We start from the raw sequence: 21,846 nt of genomic DNA on the forward strand, positions 1-21,846 counted from the left end.
TTTCACAAGGATGATGGTGGCAGTCTGTTTGCTGAATTTTACTTGCATATCAGTATTGCAGGCATTTGCAGCAGGATTGTATGCGAAGACTGCCGTGACGGTTTTGCATTTTGGCTCTGGTGTGTATATGCGTGTGTGTGTGTGAGTGTGTGTGTGGCCCTTCAGCAAGCAGATCCTTATTGAGTCACCTTGAGTTGACCTTGCTCCTCAGCCAGTGCTTCGTGGGCAACACTGATCTCCCTGCAGCTATCTGAAGAGGAGAAGAAGACAAACCTGATGCTATTCAAGCACTCCATTAGCTCTAACACAACCGTCTTTTTTTTCTCACTGACAGAGTATGGATCCATCCAAGAGCCAGCTTCCGTCTGTGACGCTGATTGTGGGCTGTGGGGTCTCCTCGCTCACACTCCTGCTCCTCATCATCATCTATGTCTCTGTGTGGAGGTACGAAGCAGTTTGAAAAATAAATGGAGAAAAGGGGCTTATTTAAAGGATAAAGCAAATGAAAATGATGTATGTGTATGTATATATTCATATAAAGTATGCATGCTTATCTATGTATTATCATGTTCCACAAAGGAACAGGTGAAAAGATGGAGCACATATATTTCCGTATTGTCATAATGTTTATCTAACCTTTTCAGGTTTTGACTAGGTTTCATTCTGTTTAAAGATTTAAAATAATTTTTTGGAGGATGTTTTAACACTGCTCTTCATTAAAGGTGTGGATTTTGCACAGAGGTTTAGAGCAGGGATGTTTACCAGCAAGCTTGTTGGCCAAACACATCACAATGTCCTATTAACGTGTTCGTGAAGAAAAATGATCAACTTATGAAAATTATGGACCGATAAAGAACTTTTCTCTAAAATGTCTGGAAACTGCACTATACTTCACGTTTGCTACAGTCATATATTTAAACTAGACCGCAATTACACCTTGCATTCTTTTAGGTTTCTATGTGATAGATAGGCCACCTGGCAGGGAAGTTAAATAGGCCTGACTTATTCATCAAAGTCAAATATACCTAATTAACAGCTTCAGTCAACCAAAGAACAATCAAACAGCTCATACAAAACATGCTGAGAGCAAACGGGCCAATTTCAGATTTCTGCTGAGCGTGCTGGTGAATCATAGGCATTCACACAGTTTGACAAATGCACAGTCGTTGTTCAGCCATATTTTTAACAATGTTATTTAAAACAGTTCTTTATCCATATATTTGAAGCAGTATTGTTTTATCACTGTATGCTATGTTATGCCTGATAGATAATTGCAGGGCTCTAGAGCATGCAGCATCTGAAATAATTATGTCTAAACACTTTAATGTGAGCTTCGGGCATTGTTTGTTGGTCCACATGATTATGTCAATGTAATAATGTGCATGCAGTAAAAATGTCTTGCATTTATACAGTACTTGGTTTACACAGGTGCTTTTTTTTTTTTTTTTTTTTTGATGGCCCAGGCCAGAATATTAGGATTTTTAGGTGGGATCCCTTGCATTTTAAGCTTAAAATAGAAAAGAAAATGCATACTGATGAACAAAAAATGTTTAACATTTAATAAAATACTACTTAAACACCTTTTTGACAGACTCAAAGTGTCAAGTAGAGCATATGTCTTACGTCTAAGCCACAACTTCTAAGTTAACTCCTTAATACAGGAATCTAAACTTGGATGTTTATGAATGTCATCATGATATCTGCTGCCTGGATGAGTCATTGTGTGGAGGCTGCAGATTTTCTTAAGCAGAGCTCTCTCTTTCCTGAAGGTACATCCGCTCCGAACGCTCCGTCATTCTTATCAACTTCTGCCTGTCCATCATCTCCTCTAATGCGCTAATCCTCATTGGTCAGACGCAGACACGAAACAAGGTAACTTCTACTGTATATGAAGCACACACACACACACACACACACACACACACACACACACACACACACACACAAATACATGTACAATTACTGCTTTAAAAGCATGTTGTCTTTTTCTGCTCTTTTCCTTGTCAGGTTGTTTGTACTCTTGTGGCTGCTTTTCTCCACTTTTTCTTCCTTTCCTCTTTCTGTTGGGTCCTGACGGAGGCCTGGCAGTCTTATATGGCTGTGACCGGCCGTTTGAGAAACCGAATCATACGCAAACGCTTCCTCTGCCTGGGATGGGGTGAGCTCTGTCTGTCTGCACTATATTTAGCAGTCTTTAATCAGCAGTTGTTGCTTTAATCAAGTTATTTTTGCATGCACAAACTAGGCACTATGTGTGTAGTCTAGACTGCCAAGCACGCCAGTCTAAGAGGTCTTTTTTATTCACTTGACTTTTAAGATGCACATGTACTGGAGTCATTAGGGACATACTGGAATGGTGGTAGACAGCTAAAGTGCGGACCAGCAGTAATAATATACTCAGTCAAGAGGGAAGCAAGGAATGCAGGCTCCTTACACACATGCAAATTCTTCCTTATCACAAAACAGCTGCCGAAAAAATGGGTAACACATGCTTTTTTTTGAGAAAAGTGGCACACACTTAGAGGAAAGCACTATCCTCACATGTCCACATTCATGAGGTTAATGAATAGCCACTAATTCTGTGATTGACAAGGGAGATAAAGTACCAGAGATCATTATCATTATCAGAGATCAGAGATCATAATGTTGTTTTCTTGAATCCTCAAGATTGTTGTATTGTTGGGATCATAATTTTCAATTTCATTATTTTCAGAAATACTGCATTGATAAATTGCCTGTTTTCTTCCTGGATAGTAGTCTTAATTTCTAAACCATCCAAACTGTATAATATAAAGATAAAAAAAAATAGATTAAAATATTTAAGAGAAGAGATTTGGCGAAGACAGCTATAGGTGGGTTAGTGATTAATACTGTCGCCTCGCACCTCCAGGTTTCAGGGTTTGATTCCCTCCTCAGGTCTGTGTGCACGGAGTTCTTATGCCCTCCTTTTGTATAGTACTCTGGCTTCCTCCTACAGTCTGAAGAAAGGCAGATGAGGCTAATTGACATTTCCAATTTTGTGAGTGTGCAAATGTGTGTGCACGCTTGTGCCCTGTGATGGATTGGCACACTTTCCAGGGTGTAGTACACAGTACAGGATAGGCGGTATGGAGAATGAGAAAGATTTGTTAAAATTATGTTGGGAAATCAAGTAAGGTGACTGATACATCTGGATGTTCAGTGTTTTGCCATGGTTGCTAAGTAATTGTGAATAGATCTGCCTGTCTTCTTAAATTTAGGCATAAGTATTGTTATCCAGTAAATCTTATCTAATCATTACTTTCCTTTTCTTTTCTAAAGGTTTGCCTGCACTTGTTGTGGCCATCTCTGTTGGCTTTACCAAGGCTAAAGGATATGGTACAGTTAACTAGTAAGTCTAGTATTTCCATAGCCTTTGCTGTCTGTTGCATCCTTTCACACGCATTCAATAACATAGAATAGATTCTTGAATTTATTGTTTCACAATCACTTATACAACTTCTTCTTTAATGTTCATAAGGAACATACACTATAAAAATTGCTCTTTCCAAGTCTGACCAGTTTCTCTTACCTGTCTTCTCTCACCTTTCTGAACCTCTCGCTCTCTCTCTTTTTTTCTCCCTATTTCTCCTTTTTCTCCTTACCATGCTAGCTGCTGGTTGTCTCTGGAAGGAGGACTCTTGTACGCATTTGTGGGACCAGCTGCAGCTGTAGTCTTGGTACTTTCTTGGTCCTCGCTTACCTGTTTGAGAGAGACAATCTTCTTCCCAGCTCTTCACTTAGTTAGCTGCTAAAATACAATACTTTAAGGCGCACAATGAGATTTTTGTAAAGGATAGAGGCCTTTGTTTGCTTATCTATAATTGACCCTTTACTTAGCTAAAACACTAGTCCCAGAAAGCCAGCACCACAATATCTGGTGGAAATCATTCATGAAATTCGCTGTCTGTTTGAACAGAATAGCATAGACTAATCCCTCTAATTAAATCTAGAAAGTTAATCTCTGCTTTGTGTAATCATGTTTGGCTTTTTTTTTGGAATCAATGAAAGTGTTTGGTCTTGTGCATGTCCATTCACCTCTGTGTTCTTTCTTTTCCAGGTTAACATGGTTATCGGGATTCTGGTTTTTAACAAACTGGTGTCCAAAGACGGCATTACTGATATGAAACTGAAGGAGAGGGCAGGGTATGCCTCATATCATACATCCATCAAAGCAGCCGGGCATATAGGCTCAGTAGCCAAGCCTCTTTCTCTCTCCTTGCAAAGACTGCACACAGAAAAAGTGGATCAGTCATAGATCAAGACAAAAAGTAGACTAGGAGAGGAAGGGATGAAGAGTGAAGATGGAAGAAGTGAAAGTGAGACTGATTGAAACAGAATAAAAAGGTCAAGACAAAAGTATGCATCATTTGTTCTAGTAAAGCAATAAGAAGGATTTAATGGTCTCTGAAGGATAGACGTAGACAGAAGACGTCAGCTAGGATGTGCAGTGGATAGAGACAAGAGAGAGATCAGAGAGGACTGGCTGTTGATCCATTTAAAAGCAGCACAGCACATGTAAACAACCTAGCGTTCCTTTGATTTTTGTTTCCCGTCTGTGTGCATAGCTTCTCTTAATTTCCAGGTGGTGCTACTTGCAGTAGATGTTATATTTTGTACATTTTCATGGCAATTGTTTTTTCTTTTTCTTTTTTTAGGGAATGGTTGTTTAAAGGCAAGCGGTCAAGCCCAGCAAAGGCAAACATAAAACAATAATTTTCCAACATTTTTTATATCTAATCGATACAGTTCAGCCTGAGCAGTTTTCCCATTACCTTTCATTGATTACAAGAGGCTTTAAATCATATAACTTAAAGGTGTTACTGATCCCAGTATAAACTAAGAATTGTTATTATAGCCTTAAATATACTCCTGTATGGATTAGTAATATTGTCTAACTTTATGCTTGTGCAATCATGACAGTTATTCTGTTGTGGTCACAGATCATTAATACCTTGGACATATAGTCTGGTACTCCTATAGTCATTAATGTTATAGCAAATATGTAACACTGCACTGCTCCTTCTGCTATTTCTTTCCTTTACTGGGTATCTTGCCTGTGCTTTGTGATTGGCACTGCCATTGTTTTTGCATCCAGCAGCTTCATTTTTATCTTTTCATATTTTTTCCTTTTTTAAATTATTTTTCCCGAACAAATGTTTGTCTGTCTGTGCAATGAAACCTATGACAGATTATTTTTTATTTATTTACTTACTTACATATTTATTTACTCTGCTAGGGTTACCACAGCATCCCCCTTTGCTCCCACTCAGGGCTGATCTTTCTGCCCACCTGGGCATTGATTGGCAAGAACAATGGCCCCTCAGATCACCTTGATATTTTGGCTAATTTCGATATTACTAGATCTTGGTAGGGTACTTGGATTAATTCTCAGACCCTTTCCACAATCCATTTGACAAATTAAGTGGCTCTCAAGGCTTTTAATTATTTGATTTTTTAGAATTTAACTATGTCAAATTAAAGAATGCAAATTAATCCAGGAATGAGACCAGGAGGTACATTTATATTAATTTCTCTTTCTCTCTCTTTCTCTCTCTCTCTTTCTCTCTCTCTGTCTCGCTATGTGTATGTATGTGTGTTGTTAAGTTTTAGAAGAACATCTATTCCTTTAAAGGCTCCCTCTCCCCCTCTGTCTTTCCCTTGGCCTCATCGAGGTTCAAATCCATAGCATGCTTAATTAATATAATGAATGTATGTGACAAACCTGCACATGGCTAGTGTGCTAATACTTAATACCTCAGAGAATTGGCAGTGCAGCTTGGGATTTTTTTTTTTTAATCAAAATTATGTATAAAAATAGAGAAAAGGCCAGGCTAATGATATGCAGTTTTTTACCTTACATATCTTTGAGGCTGAATATTATTAAGCAGTTTCAATTACAACACCAGCATATGATACATAAAGGATTTCTAAAAGGTAGACTTAATTTTATAGACTGAATTTTACTGTTAAAAACCACTCAACCAACCCAAAACGTAAAAGAAAAATAATGAACATTTCATAGCTAGTCTGCAAACTACTGAATTGCTGGAGAAAAGTGTAGACTTGAACATGAGTCATCAGACATTATTTTAACAGACTAAACGGAGAACATGAAAAAGTTTTAGTAAAGCTGATGTAAGAAGAAAAATGTTGTAGCAAATATTCTGTTGCAACTTAGTTTACACAAATGCATGTCATTCAAGTGGCATGCATTTGTGTAAATTACGTCACAAGAGGGAGCTCTTCAGAACAGCGACTAGCTACAAGGCTAGAGACCTTAGGTCAGATGAAAACCAAAAACCTTAAACCATTTATTCAGGCTAACATCCCTAAAAAATGGTGGGCCACTATGAACTATGACTCTCATAGTTGTGGTCATTGTTAAGAGGAAAATATTTTTCCTAAGAAGAGTATTTTTAGTGATTTTTTTATTTTATTTTATTAAGTTCTGGTTAGATAAGAAAATGCATGGCATGGTTTGGTTTAATTATGAACTCATATATGCTTTTTGAACATACTGTTTCAGATTTACTCTCCCTTTTCTGTTATGATAACTGGTTATTTAAAAAAAGGATGGCTGTAAAGATTCAGCGACAAGAGCAATAGTGATGTTAGACAGCGATAGAAAAATAATAATTTATTCACTTAGCTTCAAATGCAAATTAAAGTTTCTCATCTTTTTAGAGTCAGGTTCTAAAACATGAACGGCCAGTGAAAAAAAAAACACTTCAAAATGTCTTATTTCTAGCCATAAACTAGTCACACATGTTAAAATATTAATGTTTGTAATCACCCAGTCACATTAGCTGCTTATCTTAATTGTTCATAGAAAGCTTATTATAATTAAAAGTTTTTCTCCATCTGGCTTAATACAGTTACTAAGAAAGATCATAAGCCAGATGTTTTAATAACATGAAATCAGGCATACGCCTTTAAGACCTTCTGGAGGCTAGATGTAGTGATGGAAAAGCAGTTACTTCCATCGCAGACTGGTTCACATGCCTTTAAGCGGGTGAAGCTCCAGTTGGCTTTTTGAAATTCTAGCTTTAAGAAATCCAGGGTGGAGGGAGGATGTGTTCGCTATGTAACTGAAATCAGGACAATGGGAGATGAAGTCAGGAGGAGTGCTATGTATTAAAGTTGATCAGCATTGTGCTCCTGCAGTAAAGTTGTGCTTTTGAAGTGCCTCTAGCCTTCACTATAAAGACTAGTAAAATGACCTTGTAATTCACAAAAACACTGATTGCTTTTTAATATCACTGCCTGCAGCCATCTTTTATTGGTTGGATTGGCCTTTAGCATGGAATTGGATTTTTGATATTATGCGGGGTATAATTTACATGTCTGCCAGCTGCAGGATCGATTCACTGGCCGTGAGGCCAGCCGTGTCGTGCTGATGGCTTTAATTGCTATTTCACAAATAGCCATTTTGTGTCTGTGGACAACAGTATGAATCAGCAACTGAGCAGCATTTTTCAAACAAGAAATGACTACATAACGTTCTTTATTTAGTTCAGTTTGTAAATATTTGGGGTGGTAATTTTTGGTTATATGCACTTAGTAACTAGTAACTAAAATATTTTTATAACGCATTCTCAGAACAGCAGTGGCATTGAGTATACTTATAAGGAAATGGTGGCTATATTAAATAAACCTAATTCTATCATATTTCAATTACATTAGTTTTATCAATGATTATTTCAATGAGCACTGGTGGCTTAGTGGTACCAAGCCCAGATGAAATGGGAGGGTTGCGTCAGGAAGGGCATGCGGTGTAAAACCTATGCCAAGCTTGTATGTTCGGACCAAATGGTCTGCTGTGGTCACCCCTTGCAGGGAGCAGCTGAAAGACCAACAACAACAATGAAATGATAAGGCAAACGTGTTCATAAATATCTGTGTATTTTTTTTAATTAATTTATTTTTTTTTATCTGTACTGGATAGGTGACTGGCCCCATAAGAAAAAATGTTATTGGGGAAAAAACGCTAATAGATATATTTGGTTACTGTGGTTTAGACTTGGGTTAGATGTATGTTAGCTATGATCTTTAATTAGCATTAATAATAATGTAAAGTAAGTAAGTAATGTAAGTGTGTGTGCTCAATATGTACTGTATGACTGGCTGTTTGAGTGCATGTGTGAGGTATTATCTTGTGAGTTCAGCATGTGATGAAAGTCTTAATGTTGTGCATATAGCTGCAATAAATAGGAAATAAGTGTAGATTGTGTAGTAATAGCCTTCAATTTGACAAGAACGATCAACTAATTCCTATCTAATTACAGCTTTGTAACTATAAGGAATGACAATGACACAGTAATCGAAGGTTCTCCAGTTTAGTTCACCACTTCTCCTGTGCCACATCTGGAAACAGGCCAATTAAAAAAACATAAAAGTTAACAGTGTCATTTCTCCTGTCCCTAAAACACATATCATAGCCCTGACAGAGAGCTGGAAAGGGGATACTGTGGCCAAAGGTTCAGTGTCTGTATGTATTAGTGAATGTGTGTATTTTCAGTGTGTTGATTTGACTTTGCAGTCAGATGACAGTGCCACTGTACAATATGACGCTCAAATGTGCCAAGTGCGGAGTTATCTCATCGGCAGACCTTTCCACCACAGCTACCAGTAACGCCATGTTAGTCCTGCTAATTATTTACCAATTCTCTACCGCTCGACCTTCAGTTCTCTTTTTCTTTCCTACTTATTTCTTACGTCACTCTTCTTTGGTTCCGGTTTTCTCCTGATACATTCTCCACTCCCCTTTGGTTCGTCTCCTCGAGGGAGCTAGTGAGAAACACACCCATGTTTCATGTTAGGAAATACTTTAAATGTAGGATATGGTACCAGGGGTTATAAGAACTTAAATGAAAAACATATCTGTGTTTGTGTGCATGAGCATGTGAGTGGTACCATGTGTTATCATAATAGATCCCAGTGTGAGACAGGTCATTACTTGCACACAGTGTGTAGTTAAAATTGCAGTGCAGGTCAAAGTTTACAGTGAAACAGGGAGTTTACAAAACATTTAGATTGGCGAAAAAGTATTGTCTTTCCTGTTTCTCTGGAAACTCGCATACAACACTGCACTTTTATTACCTTAACACTAGTTATAGATTATATATATATATATATATATATATATATATATATATGAGAGAGAGAGAGAGAGTTCTTTCTGTATTGTATGAAAAAATAGTGCTAGTTACTGTTACAATATTGTGTAGTAGTCCTTTATGTGCATTTTGTTGCATTGTGTGTGTATGTGTGTGTGCGTCTACAGTATATAGTCAATATGTAGTGGTATTAAATATATTATACACTGTTACCTTATGTTACCTGAAAAGGTTTTATATTAGTTTTACTGTATATGTACTGATACACAGGCTCAAAGTGAGGACATGGAATAAATAGAAAATTAATTATTTGTTTTCCGGTGAAAAATTCAGTTTTCCTACGACTGAAAAGTAAGGAATTGACAATATTTTTAATAATAATAATAATAAAAATAAAAATAAATTATAATATGTACAATTCAAGAAACTTAAATTTTTTTTTTTCATGCTATGGATGAGGATAGGGAGCTTTTCATGTTCATTTCTGTGTCAAATTTCCTTCAGGTTTTCAATCACCCTTTCATTTATCTTTCTCTTGGGTTCCTTATTGTCCTTTATTTAGATTTGTTACTCTTCTACCTGCTGTTTCTCCTTCCATGTTTTATTCATATTTAAATTTACATACATATTGTATATGTGAATTATTAATATATAATTATAAAATTAATTACATGAATGAATATATAAGTATAGACAACACAATCCCATGTTAAAATCATACTGAGTATTTCACATTGAATAAATTGAAATACTGAACACTCAATAGTTCTAAAATGGAAAAATGAATGATGTATTTCTATCACATGTTAAAGTTGTCCAACAGAAAAGGCAGGAGTGCTGATCTGTTTTGAACCTTCTGTATTTCCCCTTCTTTTGTGCAGGGCGTCTTTGTGGAGTTCATGTGTGGTTCTGCCATTGCTGGCACTCACCTGGATGTCCGCAGTGTTGGCCATTACTGACCGCCGTTCAGCTCTCTTCCAGATCCTCTTTGCCATATTTGATTCCCTTGAGGGATTTGTTATTGTGATGGTACACTGTATCCTGCGCAGAGAGGTGTGCAAAAAACTATATGTACGACTATGAACTATATGAATGGCTAATAGAAGAAATAAAATCTTGTGAAAATTAGTGTGTAATTTTTGTCAGGTTTTGACCTCTGTTTATATGGTGTGTTAGGTTCAAGAAGCAGTGAAATGTCGCGTTGTTGATCGGCAAGAAGACGGAAACGGTGACTCCGGTGGATCTTTCCAGAACGGTCATGCGCAGCTCATGGTAAGTAAATCAGTAATTTTCCACAGTAAGGATTTTAGTATACTCGCATTATCCCTTCTACCACTTTCCACTAAAAGTGCCTTCTTGCGTTTTCCTCAGACTGACTTTGAGAAGGATGTTGACATTGCCTGCAGATCAGGTACGGCATCATACTAGATATTGCAGTGCCTCTGAGTGAGAATTGCTTTCTCTTTTTTTAACTGCTTCACCTACTGAGATCCAGTGCAATTTTGACAGCCTCTTGAGGATGCGGCTGGCTGTTTTGACAAGAAGCACAGCACATTACATACCCATAATGCAATTTCTGCCTTAAGAGCCACAGTGAGTTTGCTGCTGAGTTGTAATGTTCAGGTAAATAGGGCTGCCTGTCCCTTGTTGTGTCTCAGATACGCCGCTCCTAATTAATTCCCTCCCGATGTCTGGCCATCAAAAGGCACTCTCTCCTCTGATATCCATCAGAGCCGTGAATCTGATTATCTCTGTAGATTCTGTATCACACCGGCATCTAGCCACATAGCATGGCTGAGACACAGCAAGGCTTACAGTGTGCCTAAAGAGTGATATTTAGAGAAAGATTGTGTTTTTGTGTGTATAAGAAAGAGAGAGAGAGAGAGAGAGAGAGAGAGAGAGAGAGAAAATTATAATGAGTTGAACGGACATAGTCCACTGGATATCTTGCCAGAGGCATCAAAGATGGCTGTGTCAGGAGTGTTTTATAGTGGCAGCACTCACATCTGCTTGTATTGTCATTGCTTTCATTGGCAGCATTGCTTTCACTCACAAGCTTGTAGCACATAATGAGTATTTTTTCACGGCATCTCTTGTCAATGCTGAAATCAAGCAGACACAGCAAGCTCAGTGCACTATTCTATATTAAATAGCAGATTACTTCACTGTCTAAACAAAACTGGCCATAAACAGAGGCATTACAGTTACTTGTTTATGTCTTACAAATGAACAAAAATCGAATGAAAATGTACTCAGTCCAGGCCTCATGATTAAGATTCAGAGCAGCCGTAAATGAACTGTTAAAAGTCTAACCGAACTTTTAAGCATTAAATAACCATTTAAAAAACGTTGAATTATGGATTTAAATTTAACTTTATTTATGATTTGAAATAGTTATTAATGTAGTCTATTCTAATATTGATGAAAACATCACATAGATGTATGTTGCATCTCTTAAAATACTAGATACTACTAGATAGTTTGAAAAATAGTGTTGAAATTAAGAGCATAATTTTCACAGCTTAGGTAGTTAAATGTTTTCCCTGCTGCTTTAGTGTTATATAGTATGGCATTTAATGTTACCATGTTGTAGTAGTATGTGTGTGTGCACGTGTGTGTGCATGGTGTCCTACAGTTTTTACTACAGATGGGGAAAATTTTTATTTTTTATGTGCCGATTCATACTTTGCAACACAAAAATATATATTTTTTTCCATTTCTGATATAAATACTTGGGTCCATCGGCCAGTGACCAAAATTGGCAGGTTTTTAGTAGGAACAGGTGTGATTGGTGATCAGCCAATGAGCCTCAGACATAAATGATACTGTATATGAGTGAAAAGCTTTTAAGTGGTGCTGAAATGCATTTTATTGTGGTCCATTTATCAAAAATCACACACGTTAAAAGCCTCGGATCTGCCTTTTACCTTACACTCTTTAAGCGAATTAGTCTCAGAATCCACTCATTACAAAACACCAGAAGCTCTAATTAGTCTTGAAAATCATGTGTGTTAAAAGCCCAGCGTGCACGCGTTGGAATCCACGCCGGTTGTGAAGCCTAAGAGTTCCTTACTGCCAAGTTGAGATTTAAAATTTTCACTGCATTTGAGGCTGTAAAACATGTCTGTTTCTATAATCCTACAGATGATACGCTTTAAACAATTCATATATTTTTATCCTGTGTAGTATTTATTTGCCATATTAATTTAAAAGTCATAATTATAGCAGATGACATGGACAGGGATAAAAACTGCTCAGTAAAAAATGCAGCTTTTGTATTTGCAGTTGGTATTGTTAAAATGCTGCCCTTGGTTTTTAAAAGAGAAAAAAACTTGTGTTATATGGAATAGACTACATTTATAATCAATGTTTAATTCACTTGAAGCTGTTTAACTAAGAAACAAAAATCTACTCATATACTACATAAAATTTTTATTATGTTTCATTTTTACATATAATAAAATCATGTTGTTTACAGAATCACAATATAAATTGAATTGGCACATAGATTTTGTGATAATAATGTATCAGGTGGTCACTGGTGATTTCCATCCCTATGTAGAGTAGGTGAATGAATGAATCCTGTTGTAATGTCTGATACAGATCAAACAGATACTGCTCCACCAAAACCTTTGACACTACATTGTATGGTTATTGGACCGTTACAGTGGGTAGAGGGAGCTAGTCCTCTCCTTCAGGAAGTGTAGACTATGTATTGATCGATTTGAAGGATAAGCAGTAATGAAGTGGTTTCTGTGGGTAAACATAATAAAACTGCTGATGCCTGTGCCACTAGTAGTTACTGTCTGTAACAATATAATGGATGTGGTTTTTTATATATATATATAAATGTGTATAAATAATGTAGTGGTCTAATTGTATTTTATTGTTGTTAAGCTATTTTGAATTCTCTTGCTGCAGAAACAAAAGGTGGTTTATGTCAGATTTGATATAGCCCAGTTACCAGGGCTGAATGAAAGCAAAAATTCAAAGGTGTTTTAGGTGTTAAAGGTTGAGGTTAATGTTATAGGAAAAGTTGGATTAGGTCCGGCTACACCTCAAATCCATCTTGAACTTGATCTTGATGCTGTGACTTTTTCTCTGTCAGGTCCTGGCAAGCGCTCTTCCCTTCAGGGTGAGGAGAAGTTGGCCTCTCAGCAGCTCACAGTGCAGAAAGGCTCAAACTTCAACACAATGCCTGCCAGCATGGCCAAAGTTCACTTGCAGAATGTGGCAGAATATGGCAGCCACACACTCACACTTCGCCGTGACAAAGGAGCTACAGCCGGCATCAGCACTGAGCTGCCTGGTGCCAAGGCCATATACGTATGTGATGGAGAGCTTTTCAAACAATTGGAGGGAGACAATGCAGGATCTGAGGGAGGTAAAGTGACACAAGGCTACAACAACAATACAATTACTGCCACTACCCTCAGGACGACCAAGCCAACCAAAGAGGACTCCAAGTACAACATCAGCATCGAGCATGTGCCACAGACCAGACTCATTCATCTGAGCAACACAGCTAGCACAGAGCCTGTGCCAGGGTATGGGCTAAAGAGTTTTCCTGCTGAACGGGTGAATGTGCAATGCTCAGAGAAGGACTCCCCTTTGCAGAACATCTCCAGTGACGCTCACAGGACTAACAGCGTATTAGAGCCTGCGGACTCAGGAAATTCAGGCGTGATGTCGAAGAGTGAGACCATTTCTACACTGTCCATGAGCTCTTTAGAGGTAGGCCTGTTAGGCTATGTGTTAGGATAATCTAGGATTGCAAATTGGTTTTTCAAAATGTAAATTATAGACTGTTTGTACACTGCTGTACAAAAGTTATAATTATCAGCTTTTTTATCTAGGATTGTAGTTTATGTACAAACTTAACACTTAAGGCATGGAATTAGATAGATTGGTTACATGTTCATACCATTTTTTAAAAATTTGTTTTTAAAGATATTTAATTTAATTTAACGCTTGTAACTTATTCCATGAGGTTATCACATGGGTCCTGACTATGAAGGCTGATTGGCGTTCCCAAATTGCCTGTAGTGTGTGACCGAGCGTGTGAATGTGTGTATGTGTGTGCTCTGCGATGGATTGGCTTCCCATCCAGGGTGTACCTTGCCTTGTGCCCTATGTCTCATGCAATAGGCTTTGTACAGGACAAAAGCAGAATAGAGATGAGTGAATGTATGAGTGAAATTATTTAGCTTGACAGTAAATACTGTTTCCTACTTGACTGTTTACATGGATGCTAATCCGATGTGCACTGAATTGCTTGAAGAATTTAATAAGGATATTCCTTTTTTGACGTGCAAAAAAGTGGTTCTGTCTGCGTTTAATCTAAAATATAACAGAAATAGACCAGAGAAGAAGACTTACAACTTCTTGTTCATTTAGTAGAAGAATTAAGTTTATTTAGTAGAAGATAATGACCATGATGGACCTAAAACTTATCAGGAATCACAGAAGCACACAAAGCTCTTGCACTTTTTATAGGTAGCGAGTACAATAGAACATTTATAGCTTATTAAGAATGATTAACGCCTTACTGCCCATACCAGAAAACTTATCGAATGTAATCTCATGTGGGTCTTTTCCACAAAGAGGGAAGTAATTGTTTAATTTTGGGCGGATCAGGCCAGTCTGTTTTGATCGAGGTGGTTAAATAATGCATTTTTATTCTGATTGGGCTTTTATTTCAAATAGATAGTGGAATATCGGGGTTTATGTAAATGGCATCATGCATTAAAAAAAGTTTAGATTTCTTTTGCATGCAGTGTGTACATAAAAGTATATATATACAAATAACTATGATACCCTGATGTTTTTTTGAATCTGTGTGATGTTACAAGAACTTAAATTTCATGAATATAATAAAAAAAGAAAAGAGTATCTAACATAATATTGGTAAACCGTGTAAGGATGAAACTTAGCTACTGTGACACTGTTTGCATGTAGCTTAATTAAGAGGGGATGTGCAGCCTGAATTATTCATGATTCCGGTGACAGGGTTGTTTTCTAAATGAATGTGCATTAACTATATATGCCAAAAGGCACCATCAAAAACTCTAAAATTGTGTTCAAAGTGATAGTCAGGTTTGTTTAATTGTTGCTATGTCCTTAATTCAAACCATGCCTGTTTTATTTTTTCATGAATTATTTTCTCTCAACTGTCTTTAATAGTTGTAGTTTATTAGTTTCCTAATACACACCTTCAGACATTTCACTTTAAAGTTTATAATATATAAACAGTTTGACTGCAAAATCAGAGAGGTTTAAACAGTTTTGAAAAGATTCTAAATTATTTGAATTTGAAATTATAAACGAATAGAGATTACTTTGTGTCTCTGCTTTTTTTAGTCATGAGGGTGTTGGTAAAAAAAGAAAATGGCAAAAAATTTGGCAAAATTGGTTTGTTTACGTCCATTTCAATTTTGTTTAATAGTTGTATGAACATGGTATATCTCCACCTACTCCATCAGTTTTGTAACAATGGATAAATCAGCCTGCAGCTGTTGGCAGTGAAAATATGCAAATTAGTAGTAATATTACATGGGTTAAGTTTTTATTTAAAAAAGTATAGCAAACTCATGATTTAATTTGTAGTGACTCATTATATTATAACACAGCTATATTATAGAGCTTCCCTCTTTGTGGATATTCTATGTAATTAAAAAAAATAATCTTGCGTGCTTAAGTAGATTTTGCCAAAATTTGTAAAAGCCTGAAATTTTTGTTTTTTGCAGTAAAACTGTTAATATATGGAATATGAAGAATCATACTCAAAGAACATATCTAACCAGCACTCTTTCCTTTGAGGAATCATTAGGTTTTTAAATTAACAATGTCATATCAAGAGCATTTTCTGGAGGAATTTAGTAGCAGAACACAAAAAGAAAGGTGGCATTTGCAAGTATTGCTCATAAATGTGCATAAAAGTAGGCACAGACACCCAAAATTGGCCTCTTCATCATTATGGGTGTTCTCCAAATGTCACTTCTTGTTCACCGTTTTTGAATGTTAGCCAATGACTAGTGTGGACAGCACATTGACCACAGAGCCAAGGGTGCTTTTTCTGACCTCAGGCCAAACATGTTTCCAGAATGCAGTGCAAGCTTGCAGTTTCAAGCAGAAGGTCGAGCTCTCCTCAGACACTTTGAGACAGACTGACAAAAGGCCACGAGGTCACAAGCTGTTTACTGTATGCCCATGCCAAGTTCCTAGTAAAAAATACTGTATAGACTTTGCCCCATATTACTGCCTTTGTAAGTTTTTTTTTCTTCTCCTGGTCTTCTGACAATTTTATTTTCATATTTACTCATTACAGAGACGAAAATCACGCTACGCAGAGCTGGATTTTGAGGTACCTTCAACATAATTTTTTTTACATGTAATCTCCTTAAAAAGAGTATGTTTGAAAACTGTGTACAAGGTGACATTTGTATTTTCCTATGTACTCTTGCACAGAAGATCATGCACACGAGAAAACGCCACCAGGACATGTTCCAGGATCTGAACAGAAAATTGCAGCATGCCGAGAAAGACAGAGACTCTCCGCCAGTGGACAGCAAACCCGGGAAGAGATGGAGCGTGTCGTCTGGAGGCAGTGATAAGACTAACCTTAGCGTAAGCTTTGAAGCCAATCACTTTTTTAACAATCCTATTTTCCTTTTTGCCAAGGTGGAGAAATATCAGGCGATTATCAGTATTCTTGGTGAGATGTGTTTCTGGAGGGAAGTACTGGTTCAGTGAGCAGCTAACGTTAGCCAGATGCATAGTTTGTTGAGTTGTGAGTGATAAGACACCTTGTGACTGAGTAGCAAAGCAAAGAAAAGCACTCTGTTGAGGAGAAACAGTAAAAAAATGCAGCTCCTACATGTCAAGGCTTTAAGAACTCCCAGCCCTGCACTTGCTTTCTATTGAGCCAGGTTTCGAAGAATAATGGATTTAAAGGCTTAAACTGAGCATATAATCAGAGGAGGTTGATGTGAAATTACCTGCTCCTGGAAGTGGATATGTTTTTTCTTGTTACATTTAGGAACATTCTATTTCTTTTTTTTTCTATATCTCTGTTTAGATTTGATTATTTTATTATACTTTAAGCTTATAAGACTGTACCTTATACCTTTATTTATATAAATTGGAACACTTTTTTAGTTTTAAAACACCTCAGTGGTCTGACGTAAAGTCAAGTCACTCAATCATTTACTCATTCAGTTACACATTCACTTCACATACATAGGCACTCACTCTTTTGCTCAGTCACACACAGAAATTATATTCACCGCTCACTCGGTCACTTACTCCCTCAATCTCTCACTAAATCACTCACTTGTTCACTCCGTCAGTTTGTGACTGACACTGACTCGTTCCGTCATTTACTCACTCAGGCATTTATCCATTCACTTATTCAGTCACTTGGTCATTTATTCTACCATTTAATTTCAGTCACTCACTTTGTCAGTCACTCTGTCGATCACTTAGTCATAAACTCAGACTCTTTCTTTCTTACACACAAACACACAAAGTTGGTTTGTGTGAAAATAAGAAAAGAGACACCAGGGGTGCTATTTAGCAGCAGAGTGGCTTTTTATCAGTGATGCTGTGCTCTTGTTTCTTCCTAAAAAATCTTAAAAATGTTTTATAGTTAAATTTTTAATTAAATAGTAAAATTTTTAAATGCCTGGAATTAAATATTAAATGTTTATCCTTGTAATGATAGATCTTAAGGTTTGCTTCCCTTTTGTATTTATTTTTCTATGAACAGGACAAGCAACAGACGCCCAGCAAGCGGGCATGGGAAGGCATCAGGAAGACTCACTCTCCACCTTCATGGGTGCGTAAGGACCTGGAGCCACTTCAGGCTTCTCCTCTGGAACTGCAGGCCGTGGAGTGGGAAAAGACCAGTGCCACTATCCCACTGGTGGGCCAGGAGATCATGGACCTCCAGACGGAAGTCTGAGTAGCCTACAGCTCCACACAGAGGTGTAGAACAAAAAAAATTGAAAAAAAAAAAAAAAACCTTCACTGGCAGGGAAAAAGAGAGACATACAGGGAGAACGAGATGTGAAAGAGCGATGAAACGGCATATTTGCTGGTGTACAATTTGTTTTATTTTGATGCTGGAATGGCAATCATAACTCTTCGGGAAAGAAAGACATGGCTTGACCATGTCATGGCATTGCTCAGACTGTTGAGACTGGGTGAGTCTAGTGTTGACATATTGGGGTGTTTCTAAAATGGGGTGGGGACTGAAACGAGAAAAGGAAATTAGACGTTTGGACAGAGGATCCTGAATGTGTGGCCTTCAGTTTCTAACTTTTTTTGGACTCTTTCTCACACACACACACACTCACACACACCCTTGTTTTGGACCATTATCGGTAAATGATGTTTGGATTACTATAACAACATGCCTCTTTGTAAAGATATCTTGAAAAACAAAAGGCATGAAAAGCCAGAACACATTGTAAGCAGTCCTTGTCCTTAAACTGTTATCATGAATGTAATGTTTTATTAATATTACTATGATTATTATTATTATTATTATTATTATTATTATTGCTCATGTGCCACAAAAGATCCTATGCTGCTTTGGCTGTGATGGTGGCATGATGGTTAGGTCCCCATTACCCAAAAAGAGCCCTAAGCCATCAAAACAAGACTGTTAATGAGAGGAACAGCTGCCCATACCCTCAGTACCATCACAGAAGGAAAGATTTGACCACACAACCCTCCTCAACCTAAAGCACTTCTGTCAGTGCCACTCCTGTTTCCAAATGAACCAGCGAGCCATCCAACACACGCCAGCCATCCACGGAAGCTTTAGGAACGTCTGTGCAAATCTACGAATTTACTCAGCAGAAGCTCATCGAGTGACTCTTATTCGATCCTGTGGATTCTTCAGTCCAGATGTGAAGAGAAAGATATGTCGTAGTGGATGACAACATATTACCCATCTGTGATGTGCCCATGGCATGTTAGCATGATGCTCTTCACATTATGATGATGCCTTGACACACTTGTCAGAAATCTTAAGGGTGTCCATCATCATAAGCAAAGAGAAAGTAATATAAAAGTACACAGTGTGTGTTTTGAAGGCCAGGGGACTATATGAATATATAATATACATATAATGTATCTTATTATTACATATGAAATGAAAAGTATATGAATTTAAAGAAAGTTTATGTGATGAAATGATGGTTGCACACAGAGAAAGCACAAGGCTCACTCTTCAGAGTCCTGTTGTATTGTACAGCATTGTAATTATTTCCAAAAGAGTTATACACTATGAATTTTAGCATATAAATATCTTTCTTACTGTGCTTGGGGAATATTGTTATTCTTATTATAAAAATCATTACGAAATCCCCGAATCTTGTCAGGTTACTGGACTATATGAGTGTTCTGTAACTTTATGTAACAGTGTGTGTTTTAATATCACTGACTGTCACTCAAGAAGATCTGTACTTGTCTAAACACCCCGTTTCCACCATTTCCTCCCCACTCTCTCTTTTTTTTAGTTTATTGGGTCTTTTTTGTTAATGTACAGTTTTCAGAGCACAAAATGAATGTGTCATATTTCTAATAAAATGTCTATATAATCGTTTGTAATGTGGTATATGCTGGCTGTTTCTTTTATTATTATTATTATTATTATTATTGACAAGTGCAACTCAGTGCATTTGTGGCCCCAAACATTATATAAATAAAAATGAATAAATATAGAAAGAAAGATAAACTGACAGAGGCAAAAATTCATGATGGAGAATATGAAGGTCTAGAGTTGCCACTTGTGTGATTACATCAGGCAGAGAGGATGACTGGAGTGGCCTTGGAATTATTTACACTCTGTGAGCAGGAATCCAATCTGAACGGCACAGTAGTGTGGTGATTTAACCAATCATAAATACAGGTTTGAAAAATTTGTTAGTATTAGTTTTAAATAATATAGTTGATGTACTCTTGCATAAACACATAAAATTGCATTTTTTAATTTTCTTTCAGACAGGCTTATGTCTTGCCTAAATGATTACATTTGCTTTCCTATCAACAAATTAAAGAATAAATAAAGAAGTAAGATATACAATGGAAAGGAAATATGCAAAGGTTAAGGCACTCAGGGCTCAGAGGTTGGTGTCTTACCTACCATGCAGAAGCCCATTTTGAGTTGTATCAGGAAGGGCATCTGGCATATATATCCCCAATGTAAGTAGCTAAAAGAAAATGATAAAGTGGCGTAAGTTGCTATTGTTACAGTACATTACATTAATGTCATAACTAGGTTTTTTATAAACAATCATAATACTTTCTGTGGAGTTCTCACATGAAGTCCAAATGAGGGCCTGTTTAATCTGTCCATACACACACACAGCTGGGAGGACTAAAGTCACTGAATTAAATGAAAGCAATAATTAAATGGACATTTCCCCTTCAGCATATTTTATAAGACAATTTTTCATAGTCGACTTATTAATTCATGAGGACATCTGCTTTCACAGTTTCCTCTTCACTTGGTTAGACCAGATCTAGCTGCTACAGTATGTGTTTGTACAAATGACTGTTCTGCTCACTGACCCTCTGGACCTTTCGTTGTTCAGTGTTATATGGCGTGAACTACTCTGTGGCTTTCTGGTGAGCATCGGAGTTTAATAGCGATTTATTTTATTAAATAATGATGACCAAGCTTATCATTTAGTAATATTAATAATACTTAATATTTGCAAAAACAACTGGGAGGAAGATTATTTTTTACTTACATAAGGACTTGCGAGAGTTCTGCTTTGTCCTGTTTTAGGTCCTTTGTCCTTTTTAAATAATACATTTAAAGAAAATATAATACATGGCATATGTACATAAAGGTTTTAAATTTTTTATTAAAATAAATAATTAGACCCCTTTTTTATACAGTAATGTGAGTCTTAGCTTGTTAAGTCACGTCCTTCTTGGAAATTTATGGATAAAGTTTGGAAAATGTGTGCAGACTTGATAGGCTGTATGTACAGTAGTATCGTCATGTTATTCAGCCATTTCTGACCCATTTCACTGAATGTGTTAAATATTTGCAAAAACAGCTGAAAGGGAGAATTTCTTTTTGTCAAACCATGTACAACTACAGGGGATATGGGGAGGGAACAATAGAACTATTTTTGAAGCGTTGAAAGTGCCCATGAGCACAGTAGCTTCCATCATTCTCATCTGGAGGAGATTTTGAACAACATTTTTGGATGCCCAGCCAAACTGAGTAATCTGTGGGTCATAGATGCTTTGACCAAGTAAAAAAAAAAAAAAAAAAAGACGGGTCGGAATCATTATGTAAATGCAATATTGCTGTCTTTATTATTTTTGTATTAATTAATTGTAAAATAAGTGAAAACGTGAAAATTTCCATCTATCAGTATTGTGTAAATAAGTCTGTATTTTGAGTCCTGGAGTATGCCTGTGATCCTGGAAGAAAACTTCTGTAGATGTGATAATTTTTTCCATTGCTTCAAAGACCAATCTTTCTGATCTAAGTCTCACTAATAAGTGGTTTTCTTATGGCCACACAGCTGTTTAATCCCAATCCTGTGAGCTCTAATGACATACGGTGTGCAAATGCTATAACAGTACTTTCACTATTAAACATAGGTATGATTTCTACAGTAATTTATTTTTTTTTTACCATGCATCTTTACTAAGAATTTGTTGCACTTCTTGCTTTGTT

At 36.8% G+C, this 21,846-nt stretch overlaps 1 protein-coding gene across 4 annotated transcripts in view; it reads left to right on the forward strand.

The window, feature by feature from the left end:
• adgrb1a (adhesion G protein-coupled receptor B1a) overlaps positions 1-19,728 on the forward strand; it is a 99,107-nt gene extending 79,379 nt beyond the window's left edge. For 2 of the 4 annotated variants that reach the window (XM_053494580.1, XM_053494581.1), the window contains exons 19-32: positions 335-444; positions 1,770-1,872; positions 2,008-2,158; positions 3,301-3,370; positions 3,632-3,698; positions 4,079-4,164; positions 8,561-8,659; positions 10,019-10,190; positions 10,314-10,409; positions 10,509-10,548; positions 13,246-13,871; positions 16,465-16,500; positions 16,605-16,763; positions 17,905-19,728. In XM_053494580.1, coding sequence (XP_053350555.1) covers positions 335-444; positions 1,770-1,872; positions 2,008-2,158; positions 3,301-3,370; positions 3,632-3,698; positions 4,079-4,164; positions 8,561-8,659; positions 10,019-10,190; positions 10,314-10,409; positions 10,509-10,548; positions 13,246-13,871; positions 16,465-16,500; positions 16,605-16,763; positions 17,905-18,099 — 2,010 coding nt within the window. In that variant the 3' untranslated portion in view covers positions 18,100-19,728. The remainder of the gene's footprint in view (positions 1-334; positions 445-1,769; positions 1,873-2,007; positions 2,159-3,300; positions 3,371-3,631; positions 3,699-4,078; positions 4,165-8,560; positions 8,660-10,018; positions 10,191-10,313; positions 10,410-10,508; positions 10,549-13,245; positions 13,872-16,464; positions 16,501-16,604; positions 16,764-17,904) is intronic. The other 2 variants (XM_053494582.1, XM_053494583.1) reach the window with 1 other exon arrangement.
• The last annotated feature ends 2,118 nt before the right edge of the window (positions 19,729-21,846 follow it).

The sequence above is a fragment of the Clarias gariepinus genome, chromosome 4 (assembly GCF_024256425.1).
Source record: "Clarias gariepinus isolate MV-2021 ecotype Netherlands chromosome 4, CGAR_prim_01v2, whole genome shotgun sequence".
Lineage (NCBI taxonomy): Eukaryota > Metazoa > Chordata > Actinopteri > Siluriformes > Clariidae > Clarias > Clarias gariepinus.